The 13,459-nt window shown below is 34.9% G+C and overlaps 1 protein-coding gene across 1 annotated transcript in view; it reads left to right on the top strand.

The window, feature by feature from the left end:
• The window catches only part of DGKB (diacylglycerol kinase beta), a 335,774-nt gene extending 325,245 nt beyond the window's left edge, over positions 1-10,529 (top strand). The window contains exon 25 of the mRNA XM_041466733.1: positions 8,059-10,529. Coding sequence (XP_041322667.1) covers positions 8,059-8,166 — 108 coding nt within the window. The 3' untranslated portion in view covers positions 8,167-10,529. The remainder of the gene's footprint in view (positions 1-8,058) is intronic.
• Positions 10,530-13,459: the final 2,930 nt, after the last annotated feature.

Below are 13,459 nucleotides of genomic sequence, written 5' to 3'. Positions count from 1 at the left end.
TAGGAATTCTTCCTTAGATAATAGGAAGATAATACCCATCTATGTCCTTAGACATAGGTGAATATTAGGTTTCGCTCAACCAAAGATCAAGATTTGATATCTGAGTTTGTGCTTCACGGTGATCTTTCTTTGGAAGCCAAAGCGTTCTTGATCATGTAAATACCAGGGTGATATCTGTGATGTGTATCCAAACCAGAGTCTATACAAAACCCCCAGAAAATCAAAATAATACTTTAGGCTTAATCAGCTATGTAATCAGTCATTTGGGCCAGAAAGAGCTCAAATTTCAGAAAACTAATAAGGAGGCCAGTATAAAAATCATGATATTTGTCTTTTTTAGAGAAAAACTGCCATTTTCTCCCAAAATGAAAACAAATGAATAATGACACATTTTTAAATTTAAAAAAAAAAAAATCGTCATGGACAGATAAAGAACTTTCTACGTCTAGTTCCCTAGGACACTTGTGATAATTTGACTTTCCTTTTCCTTTTGCCTCTTAGGAAGTTTCTTTCTCTAATCCTTATAAGAAATTGAGGCCTGTATATACAAGATGCTGCCCTTCCTGCATTGTGCAGAGACATAGGGAGACATTCCCAGGCTACCTCTTTTCTCATTAGGATGCTGAGGCAAGGCACTTATTAGTTTACTGGCTATGTTGTTTGAAGGAAAAAGCTGCAGTTCTATTTGGATATACCATCTCACTAGTTTTAGGAGAGAGAGGTCTGCACCTTGTTAGGTTGCACACATCAGTGAGACACAGCAGCTGAGCCTCAGGTTTTTGATTCTTTTGTGTCCCAGCCAGAATGCTGTTGTTAAAAAAGAAACAAAAAACCAAAGAGCAAAAAACAAAACCTGCTGTCTTTCCCTCTTCAACTGTCTTTTATGAAGCTGAAATAACACACTTTTTTTTTTTTTTTTATATCTTAGGAACTTCAGTGTCATCTAAGTTCAGTAGTGTTAAGGACTGACCTATAAATATTACAGAGACTAAGTGAGAAAGAAGTTCATAGAATCAGCATGTATTGAATGAACTCTTGCCCGGCTTGCAAGTACTTAAGCTCAAAAGTACTTTTCTACATTGCTTCAGATTTTGATATAAATGAGAGTATTTTCCAAATTATTTTTCAAGAAATTAAGTTCAACCTGATCAAAATTCTCCTGTTTTTCTATTATGCCTATTCAGGAAAGCAAGTTTGGCCTCAAATCCCTATTATGTATAGGATACAGCCTGCACATGCAGGCTTGGAAGTTTACTTTCTCTTGAAGAAATCAACGTGTTTCTCTTTGTGTCTTCTCCTTTTTGACTGGGAAGAAAGTTTCACACAAATAGCATGAGTTGCTGACACTGTCCTTTCTCATGCATATGGAGGCCATGCTCCTCCAAAATGATAATGTGAGCTCTGAGAAAATATTGTGGAATGTGGTCGATAATGCAGTGGTTCTCCAGAAGCTGTGATCAGTGATTTTTCCGTCCTGTGATCAATTTTAGGACTAAACAAATAGTTGTGTGTTCCTTTTAAAATCTTTTATGATGCATTGCTTATGCACCTATCATCCATACAGGAGAGCAGGTACATGCTCATGTAGGTTCTGTGCATCCTTAAAAATGTGAGTGGCTTGATGTAAAAATCTGTCATCCAGAATTATTCAGTGTGTTGAACACATGCAGAATGCAGCATCTAACGAAGTCACTCTGCTCTGGTATAATAAGATGAAGCATCTGAGCATCAAATTGTATTGTTTTCCCTGTTTATTTTTTTATAGAAGACTCTTTGGGAGAAGGAAAGATAATGTTAATATTATGTTAAACATCTTGTCTGATTAGCTAAGGAGGAAATTCTATCAGAGCTCTCCCAGACAAATATAGCAACATGAAAGATATCTATGGTTTCACCTGATCTCCAAACGGGTCATTAATAGTAATGAAACTTCAAAGACTCTCAAGTTAATTCAATAAACTTCTAGCTTTAGCCATCAGGGTTTTTTTTAAGAAAAGTAATCTTTCAATTTAGCTACATAAATTATTAGCAATGTTTTGAAAAAATCTATAACAATGTTCCATCCTAATTAGAAATAACTGCAATTTATGTTCTTTCATCTTTTCCTGACTTGCTTGGCATGATATCTGAAAGAGTGTCAAGCTTCTAGAAACACTAGATTAAAAGTGGAAGAAAGAAATGTCTATAGAAGATGCAAGAATATTGCTTAAATAAAGAAACAAAAATAAAAACCCATAGTCAGAGCTCACCTAATGGATTGCCAGAAACACAGTTTCACGGATATCTGAGACACAGTATTTCCAGAATTGTTTCCTGATTGTTTACTGTTAACTTGGAGTAAATCATGGAATAAAGTTACACAAAATTCGTATTTCAAAATACTGTCATTTGAATGCACCTTAAAAATAAGTTTTGAATGAGTGGTTTCTCTACAGTTTTTCCTTTAGATAAACTAAATCTCTAGATACGTGATGAGCCAGGGTGCAGGGATCCTACGGTCCTGTAGTTAAATACAGAGAGAAACAAGAACTTAAACCAAACCAAACCAAGCTGTGTGCCAGAACTAGGTGAGAAAACTAAAAGAGTTACAGATTTGCTTTTATGTAGATTCATTGTTTCCAGTACCTCACACATCACCTGAAGCAGCAGCAGCTGTGTTCCAGACTCTGTCTGTAAAGTATCTTCTTTCCATGTCTCTGGTTGTACCATTATTTTCTTATCAGTTCTTTATAATGAGAGAATTTGACCTACTGCATCTGCCACTTTAGAGCAAACAGGAGCTGGGTCCTAGATATGGTGGCTGATTTCAGTAGAAGTTAGCCAATTGCTACATAGTTAACCCAAAAATGAAAATCACTAGAGAAGACTTTTGATGTTATATGAAAACGCTGCACTTTTTTTCCCTTTTGAGAAGCAGTGTGCATTCTGTTCCAAGGCCAGATTGATTTATTGAGTTTTTAACATTTTATTTTGCAGCTGGGCATTATTTTTTGTGGTCACAGGTACACTGCACTTTAATTATTTTTGTTTATGTATGCGTATTTTTTCCTTAATTTCACAACAGTAGTTTTTGTAATTGACAAAGCAATTTACTGCATGTGTGCTTTCTGCACCCCAGACAAATACTCTAGCATGTGTAGTGCACCTTTCTTTCCAGTTCAGATTGTTAAGAAAAGAATTAGTTGTGACTAATTGCCAATTAATTTGCAGTGGTTTTTGGGAGGAGGGGGAAAAACAATTGCACCTACTAATTAAAATTTAAAATATTCCAGAGTGTCATCTTTAGGTATCTGTGGAATACATAATTTCCATTTTTGTTCTGCACTGGATCTGTAACAACCCTGAGCTGACAGCTCTATTAATTTAAAACCTCAGTGATACCTATTAGTACAAAACATGAAAAAAATGCCATTAATCATTTATTTTAATTTTGCAGCTCTGTCATTTTCTCAGTATGTTTAAAAATTATGATGACACCGTAACGTTTTCCAATCTACCTGTGTGAAGGGGAAACGGATCACACTACTTAGGAGAGAGACTAGAGTATATTATTAGAGCTTAATTAATGCCAAACTGATTAGATTTGATTGCGCTTTGCACAATAATATTGTTTAGAAATTTATTTAAGATGTGTTGCATAATGCTTTTAAAACAACTAGTCTAGATCTGAGAGATTTTGCCCGAAATGCCACATGATGCAAGTCACAGGTTAATTTTGCTCAGCAGTGCCTACATTCTATCCCTCTGATTCATAATGTGATTCCCCATACACTCTTGATCACCTAAGGAATATAAAAGTATTTGGTACTCCTGTTATACAGAGGAGTTGCATCCCTCCATTTCCTGTAAGAAGAGCAGCATTTGGGTATCTAGACTGAGAAAACCCTCTTAGCCTCAAAACAACTACCATCTAAACCCTGCTGAGAACATGTAAAAAAGTGACCAAAAAATACAAGATCCAGCTGGATAAGGCTGGGGATTTTTTCTGGCAGTTTTTTCTGTCTGTCTTTAAAATACAGTAACAAGTTCTTTAAACTTAATTGAAATACTATCAGCAGAGCTGATTAGCTCTGTTTCCAGTTTTCTATTGTCAGCTAGTGCAATACTTTAGAACATGTATTTATAGCACCATGACTTCTGAAATAGTAAATAGTAAATGTTTAGGCATTCTTTGAAGCATAAAGGTAACCAGCATGTACTGCAGAAAAAGGAACATGAAAGCAAAACTGACTGACCTAAAAGATACTGTTATCATGCTAAAAATTTTGATGCTCACTGCATTTCATTTAGTAGATATTAATGTGGCTTCAAGGCATTTTGAAACTCTGACCTGCTTCTAAAACAAATAAAGGCCTGGTTTATGAGTTCGTAAGTATTTTTAGTATCAAAAATTCAGGCTTCTTCTTTATCACAAAATTTTCTATTGACATGTAGGGAGTTATTATCATCTGTTCTTTTGAGAATTATGCTCTTTCAATTTGACCTAGTGTTCCTTGCCACGAATACAATCACTGGACATACTTTTTAATACTGGAAGGGTGATTTCTGCAAATGCAAGATTTTTCTGCTAGATAAATATTTACTATATATACCAAGCCTAGTGGGATAAAATCTTGGCTTCAATTAGCAAATAAGAGGTTTCTCATTGGCTTCAACACTTTAAGTTTAGACTAGAATGTTGTGAAGCAGGCTTACAACAAAAATCCACAGTATCTTAGCAATTCAGGTGGCTACATATTTACCCCTGAAATGGAATTCTATTATTTTCTGATTTTGTCTATATTTGAATATACATTTATGCCAAGTATGTAAAATAATTTCTTGTTTGTTTGGGGTTTTTTGTTTGTGGGTGGGTTTTTTTGGTTTTGGTTTTGTTTTTTTTTTTTTTTTTTTTGTTTGTTTTTTTTGTTGGTTGTTTTTTGTTGTTTTTTTTTGTTCATGTTTGTTTAGGGGAGGGGGGGTTGTTGTTTTGGGGGTTTTTTTTTGGTTGGCTGGGATTTTGTGGGGTGGTTGTGTGTTTGTTTGGGTTTTTTTTCTTCTAGCAGCAATTCAGGCATTCAATTTATATTTAAAGTGTTCTCTATATTACCCTCAAGTTATTACAAATTTTCAATAAATTAAGTGATCTCAAAAATTGGTTTCCAGAATTGCATAGTAATTTCTATGAGTATATGTTATCAATTCCTAAAAATACAGTAGGTTAGGATTTTAGCTTTCTGGATTTTTGTCTGTGCAATCTCTTTTTTTCATGTGCATGTGTGTATGTGATTCACAGGTGAATCTAGGAAGCATTAAAAATTTTAAAGAAGGGTCTTTTTAAAAACTTTTGTAATTGCATTTCTACTAAAAAAGACATGAAGATGCTTGCTGAATGGAAGAGAAACTGAATGGTAAATGTTAGTCTTTAGACACTTCCCTGTATATACACACACACAGAATCTCTATAGAGCTGTAAGTAGGAATTTTTAACTTAACATAGTCTCTGTTGCTTCCAAGTAAAGATCTCTCTCTCTCTCTCTCTCTCTCTCTCCCTCTCTCTCTCAAACTTTCTTTTTGTCCTCCCATAGAGCACTTCCAATGTTAGGCCCTACTTTGACCTACAACACTATTTCTCTGAGATCCTCAGTGCTTATTCCCATCTTGAAGTGAGCACTGTCACTTGTCACCCAGACTCACAGCTCCAACTCTGGCAGTGCTGCCAGTGTGAGAACAGAAGCAGAAGTGACAGACCAGGGCAGAAATGCAGTGCCTGAGAGTATTGAGAAAGACAAAATTAGCCTTCTTCAGGCAAAGTACTGCAATGGTTCAGAAACATACTGATCTTTTTTCAGCAGCCAAAAATAAGATGTTTCAATTTATTGAATTTTTCTTAGAGTAGGTAAGTGAGGAATTTGATGGTTATCATTGCTAACCAATGCAATGTTAATAGACACTACCATGACTAAGTAAAAAAAATATACTTAAATTTACACTTTATTGTAGCATTTTCAGAATGCAAAATATTTTACACCATTGAAGTTGTGCCTATTTATAAAGGTTGAAAATACGTCTTGGAGAGAGGCATATAGAACTCGTCCCATGCATGGTAGTGGTTAATCATGTTCAGGCATGTTAGCTGATCTCAGCTGATAGGAAGCAACATGCTGAAGAGGTTGTGGTCTCTGAAACAGATGGCTCAAGCCAAGAAAGAACATTACAAATGATAAACATTTACTCAGTATGTAATTGCATTCATCCTGAGGAGCATTGAACAGCCCCAACCCGACACGCAAGCTTTGCTCTTTTATTCACTTTAGGATGGAATTACTATGTTATACCTCAGAAAGGAAATTTAAAGGCATTCCTACTGCCACATCATGGCCAAATCTTGCAATAAGCTAAACCCTTTATGACTTAAAAAATTCACTCATACCAGCTGTAGATTGCTTCATGTCATGATCCTCAGGATCAGGTTGATATCATCACTGCTCCCGATCCCCAAAATATGTCTTATGAAGCATGTGGAAGTTACAAAAATAGGCAGTTTTCCAGGACCAGATCATCAGCTGGTACTGACATCAATGGAATAATGCCAGCTTACCCCAGCTACAGATTTGGCTTCCAGAGTGATGCCTGAAGCAGAATTTATTGTGAGAAAATATATTGGTGCCAGTCTTTGAAAGCCACAGTTATTATCCATGTGAAAGTAAACTACATTGCCAAGAACCCCCCGTATGCTATATTCGATACTGATGAATAGTGTTGACAAAAAGAGGTCCCACATGAAATCTGAAGTTAATGAACTAAGGTGGCATGAAAATGAGCATTTGGAGAGTAAAGGCTCTAATAGAGTTAAACCAAGACACAGACTCTGTTGAGATTTTTATGTTTCTGTCTTCTTACATTGTAAAGTAAATTTCCACCCCAAGAAATGTCCTGATCTATATTTTAATGAGCCTCTTCACGTGACGTACATTTTTTGTTTCATTTACTATTAGTGAATGACAAGTGAAGGATATTCATTGTAACTTGAAAATGTCAGCTATGCACTTTAAGAGATATATTTTTCCAGTTTTTAATGAGGTGGTGTTTCTTTTTGAAAGAGATACCCATCTCTGATGTGGGTACTATGCAGGTGACAACTGATATTTAATAAGTGATGGTTCTTGTATTAGTCGTAGTTCACTAAAGAAAATGTCTCGGATTGCTTTTGAAAAACTCCTAACGTCACTAGCCCAAAGGCAAGATGTGACCTTTTTATTACATAATGAGAATCATTTATTATCTTACAATGTATCTTAAAGTCACAGACAAAATGCCACTTTGATAATTGCTTTCAATTAGCTTTGAGCATAGCATACATTCATAAAATGTCTTCTCTAATTTAGACTTGAATTAGAGAAAATTGCAGACATAATCTACTTTAAGGTTGTCTCATTTAAGGTGATTCGTAGTTCTATATCAAAGAAATCAAAACGGGTGGCTTTAGAGCAGTATTAAAAAGTGTTTTAAATAGTCTTTTCAATATTTGAGTCTATTCTATTAACAATTAATTAACAAATTAGAATGCTAGTTCATCTTTTTGGATCTTTTCGTGTGTATTAACTTTATACTTTTGTTCACCATTGCTGTTTTGAAATTAAGTACTGTCCTGTAGTAAAAGAGTACAGCTTGATTAGATGTATAAATAAAGCATGTAAAGACATAGCTTATATCTTAATAACAGGCAACAGCTTGGTCTGTCATCATGTATGTTCTTTCCAACTTTTAAATTCTTCCTCAACAGCAAGCAATAAATCCCACACTCAAAAAGTAAGATTGTATATTGGCATGTATTTTATTGCATGTGTTTATTAATATTTTGTGTATAATTTAAATTATTTGTGGAAAAACTATTACACATAGACTGGTCTAGTGCATACAGAACATCATTCATAAAAAAAACCCAGGTATTTTCCTTTCAGCTTCAATTAAATGATGCAGGTCTAGAAGTTATATATAAAGATAAATCAGGCATCTCAGACAGTTGGAACTGAACTAGCTCAAGGGGTAACTCTGTTTTTCTTCTTTCTTCCCCAGATAAAAATTACTCACAAGAATCAAGCCCCCATGTTGATGGGACCACCTCCAAAAACTGGTCTTTTCTCTTCTATCATCAAAAGAACAAGGAACCACAGCAAGGAATAAGCCTATGTAGTTTAGTAAAAAAAAAAAAAAACAAAAAAAAACCAAAAAAAAAACAAAACAAAAAAAAAAACAAACAAACAAAAAAAAATTAGCTTTGTTGGGCTTTGGAATATTTATGCTGGAAATCTTTCAAGAATTTTAGAATATCTTCTATTTGCAAAATCTTGAATTTTGGTTTAATTTTGTTCTGTAGCTGAGCTGATGTAAAACTATGCTACTAGAAAAAAATGTTGTCACAGTTTTGTAGGCATTTTGCATGATGAAAGCAGATGTTTACATACAGTGATACAGCATATTTTTTTGTTGCATGCGTTACCATTTACTAATCTGTGGTCTAATTTTGCCATGGAATATGGGAAGAGAATGTCATGGATGATTTGATTTTCTCTCTATTCTGTTTCAGCTTTTTCTACTACGATAACCATATGCCATAAGTTCAACAGTATCTCTTCAATCAAACATCTTTACATGAATAGTCAATCTGACCTGTTTCAGAGTAGAATCATTGCAGGTCTCATTAACCTGTATTTTTAGTTTATGATTTCTTTCTATCCTGAGAATATTTTTATTCAACAGTATAAGTATTAAAATCCTGTAAGTTATTCTGATAACTCCTATGTACATGAGTAACTGTACCTGCTGAAAACATCTAACAATATGCACAGTATAAATGGCCATGATTGTTCTTGTATAAGTTAGATAAAGTTTTTGTTAAGATTAAAAGTTGATGAAAGTTTGAGCAAAAACTTTGGGACTAAGATCATGCTGAGTGAAGATAATAATAATTGCAAAACTAGCCATCAGTGTTTGTTGAAACCCTGGAATTATTTTCATAAGCAATACATCTCTGTAACATGGCAAACTTTAAATCATTCTCCACAAAGACCAATAGCATAGTGCATATGCACACAAATAACCAAAGCTCATGCCTAATTAAAGTGCATTTCCCACCAAAGATTTAGTGAAGGATGCTTCAGAGAAATGGGTTAATGCATAATTAATCAAACTCACTGGAGTAGACTCACTTCTGAAAATTTACAGTTCTTCTGATTGCATTGTCAATGTCCAGACAAATGTTTGGGTAGGGAAAAACATTAAATTAATTTCAAGTAAATACTCACTTTTCATTTGTTTCATAAGTTGATTGACATAGTAACATATGCTAAATATTGAGACATAGAACTCCAAATATTAGAAAACTGAACATATTTTTTGTGTCATAATAATTTATAAATTTATGTTGTCCATAATTACTCATCCCCTAAATTAATCTCTCAAGGAAATGATGACCTGTTGTCTATTACCCTTTCGTAGTCTGCTATCTGAAATCCAGACATTTCTTGTCATAAATTTTGGTGAGGCAGTTGCTCAGGTTTTAACTTTCTTAGCTCTCTGAGAGACTTCCTAACAGCTTAGAAATCATAATACAGGGATTTGCCTGAGGTTTGCACAGCACTGTCTAATGTTGAAGGGAAGTCGAAGAATGGCAAATTTTTTCAGTCTTGCATATAAACAATCTCAAGCAAAACTTTTTGTGCAGTCTTAACATTGTTCTTTGTTCAGAGTGAGCTGCTTCTCAGCTCTGCATGTCTTAAGTTCTCAGAGATTTCATAAAAAAAAAAGGAAAAAATAAAATTTTGCTTGAAATGCATGATTTCCCATTTTTATCCAGACTTTAAAATGTTAATTATTTATTAAATCTATTTTTCTATTGATTCATTCATCCATTTAAAAAATAATACTTCATTATGCTGTAGTGCACGGTACTGTGCATGTATTTAAATAAAGTTACTATCATTTGTTCCTCAGTATAAGAATTCAACAGAGTCCTAATTTATATAATAGATATTAAAATAAAAGTCAGTATATAGCTGGTAAGGATTATGTCTTTGAAATATACAGTCTATGTTCTGTAAACATTAGGAGGTAAATGCCAATTAATGTTTTGTTCAGCATTAGGTAGAAAAATATGAAGGTGATTATTCGCTAAAATTAAGATCTAGTAATTCACCATTCTTGGGTCCAGTGGTGTTGACATTTACAGTTACCATAGGAGTAAACTAGTATTTTTCCTGTGCATTGCAAAAACACACACACACACACAGAAGCATTTGATGCACTGAACTACAAACATGCATAAGTATAGAGCAAAGGTTATTTGCAAAAAGAAGGAATTTGCTGATAAAATATTACGTAAAGTGTATATTGGTTTTATGAAAATATGGTTACAGGTGATAAATATTTTCACATAACTTGACATAGGATTTTCTACCAATGCTCTCAACTTTTTGTGGCAAAAATGTGTTTAACAACAATATATAATGTGTTCTCTATGAATATCTCATGAACATTGTAACTCTGAAAACAAATAAAATTATACATAAGCTATTACTAAATAATGTATGCAATTTTAAATGTGTCAGTCTGTAATAGCAAGTTGGTCACAACACAAGTTTTTATATAAAGAAGGATAGAGGAGTCCATGCCATCAGAATTACATACAATTCTGAATAGACCTATAAAAAGTAAATCAGATCTGCTGGTCGGTGTGTATAAATTCTCACTGTAACATAATAGAACAGAGCAGCCATTACACTGAATTAACAGTTTTCATAGCAGAGACTGTCCTTCTATTAATCTTGGTTGTTTGGGTTTTTTAGCATGGCCTCTAATAATTTAAAACCATTCTCAGGTTGAAAGTATTGATGGTAAAGAGAAAAAGTTCATGAAACATAGTATGAAAAGAAAATGGTTGATTTAATGAAAAAGAACTTAAAAAGTGAAGGTTCTTTTCTTCACTTCAGTATGCAGAGAACTAATATGAAATTACTCATTGGTGTAAGAAAAGAAACAAAGAATATATGCATATCTCTACATACAGCTGAAATAGAAGCACTGTTCTTAGGTTGACTGAGGAGGGTATTTGCAAACCTTCTACTCTGTACAATGAAGCATTCCTTAAGACTTCATTAATGACATTTGCAATGTAAGTGACAATTAAAATATATAGGTATTAAACGTGACACTGGATTTGCAACTCTTTGATCATCGTGTGTCAACTGAGGCAATGTGCTGACAAAAGAACATGATGTCTCAGGAAAAGACTTTTAACTTCTAATATTGGTCAGTCTCTCATTTCACGAGTTCCTGTTAAAAAGAAGTGGAAGAATTTCTTGCAGAGACAAATAGAGAATTACTGATTCCAGTACTTTTAAGTATATTTGCTCACTCTTATCTTAATCTTCTCTAGGATTGCATGTACATCACAACAATGACTAGCTAATATCCAAAATTATTTAAGGCAAATAAAGTTACAGATTTCAGCATGTTTCAGAATATCACTGTAAAAAAGAATATAGTCAGCTGTGGTATGAAAGGCAGAAAAATACCTTTTTTACTTTTCTAAATCTTTAGGTTACTATTTGTTTTCCAACAATTTGTTTAGTGAATTGGGGTACTAGTGGTATTCTACAAGTTACTGCCTTTAACCCCAAATGGCTTCTGGGGCTTGTAACTTCGAGGCAGACCATAGCAAGACCAAGACTTTGGGAAGCAGCTGCTTCCGAGAGGTGTCCCTCACCTCTCTGTGGGGGGAGAATAGCTACTAAATGGGAAAACAAAACAAAAACAGGAAGAATTATCTCTAGACAAGGAAGTAGGAGAAGATCAGAGAGCTCTGCTATGGAACGAGAAAATAAAGTGGTGCGGTGGCATCCACAGAAATGGTTCCGAGGGACCTGAGAGGCCAGATGAAGGCACTCAGGGCACTAATGAGCAGCAATGAGATAGATAAATGGGTTAATTACCTTTATCTAGAGAGCCTTTCCATTTAAGGCTGAAGGAGTGAAGTAGTATTTCCTTTCTTTGAATGCAGAAAGACCTTGAGAAATTTGGGCTGAAGTAGACAACACAACTGTACTTCAGGGAAAGTGCGAAGGACTTGCAAGGAAAGGGGAGCTGAAAGATTGTCAAAAGGTATAGGACTTTACCTCTTTCTTTTGTACCTTGGAGAAAAAGAGAAGAAAAAGAAAGAAGAAAATTTGCCTTTGCAAAACAGCAGTTTGCCAGGCTACTAAGTGGTTAGCCTGAAAATAAATAAATAAGTTTAGAAAGCTGAGGTGGGCCAGAGGAGCACAGCTCAATGTTTTATGCAAGAGCGGTGAAGAACGTGTCAGCCTGTTGTCAGCTAATTGCTGCTTGTCTCCAGCTCCATCAGGTCTGAAAGCATTCTGTTTTCGTTCTGTCCACAAGGAAGGAAACTTCTTGTGGTCCTGCTGAGGTGAGTAAAAGCCTTACTGTAGCCCTGGCTGGAAAATGAATAAAACATGGGCGAGACCTGGAAGCTGTTAATGAGAAATAAAGTAATAGCTTAAAATCTGTGGCATGTGAGGCTCTGAGGGTGTGCTGTGCAGCAAGGACTGAGGTGGAAACTGTCCTCATGTCTACCAGGGTTTGCTGATGTCTGCCCAACGTGGGCTTGTGCCATGGGGAGCCTGATGGCTCTTATTCCTCGTTTTTGTTCAGACTATGGATTTTCAGTTGGCCTTGAAATAAGGGGGTTTCACCTTTTCTGTTTTGCGTGTGTATGGAGGTTATCAGGTTCTCTTAATTTTACAAATACCTCTGAAGAAGAGAAACTTCTCTATGACCATTGACTTCCATTATATGAAACTGGACAGCTTGAAACTATTAATAGGCAACGATAATTCTAGGCATCTAGAGTCTGGGTATGGTGATATTCAGAGGCTGTGTTCTTTCCTTTCTGATTCATGATTCAAAGAGACTCACTGAAAAGCACCTCGGGGCTCTTTTTAAATGTGACTCATACAAAGAGTAAGTGATCATCAGGCTTTGTTATTTATAGTAAGGGGGTTGATGATAAGCAGATTCATGTGAGGTACCCACTCTAATAAACATGGAAAATAACGTACTGGGTCTGAGTGAGAAGGAAGGATTTTGAAGTTCTTTGGTCAATTTTTATACTAGTGTTGATATGAAGATACTTAGCTGCTGGTGGGCCTCTTTGAAATAAACTTTTGGTTGGTTGTTTTTTAGCCAGGGTAACATTTGCATGCTGTGAAGGAGCACAGAAATTTACATTAATAAGCTGCTTTTTTTGGACAGGGAAGTGAGCACTTCTTACTCTTTTGGTGAAAACTGTCTTTGTGAGCCAAGTTGTGCTGGCTAATAAGAAATTGTCAATCTTCAGGGCTGTTATTCTATTTACATTAAGTATGCAAAAAAATAGCTCAGGCAATCAAACCACATGATAACAACTATTCTGTAAATTATT

This window comes from Pyrgilauda ruficollis, unplaced genomic scaffold (assembly GCF_017590135.1).
Source record: "Pyrgilauda ruficollis isolate IOZ18807 unplaced genomic scaffold, ASM1759013v1 scaffold2, whole genome shotgun sequence".
NCBI classification, from domain to species: Eukaryota; Metazoa; Chordata; class Aves; order Passeriformes; family Passeridae; genus Pyrgilauda; species Pyrgilauda ruficollis.
This window is presented reverse-complemented; position numbering and strand designations above follow the sequence as displayed.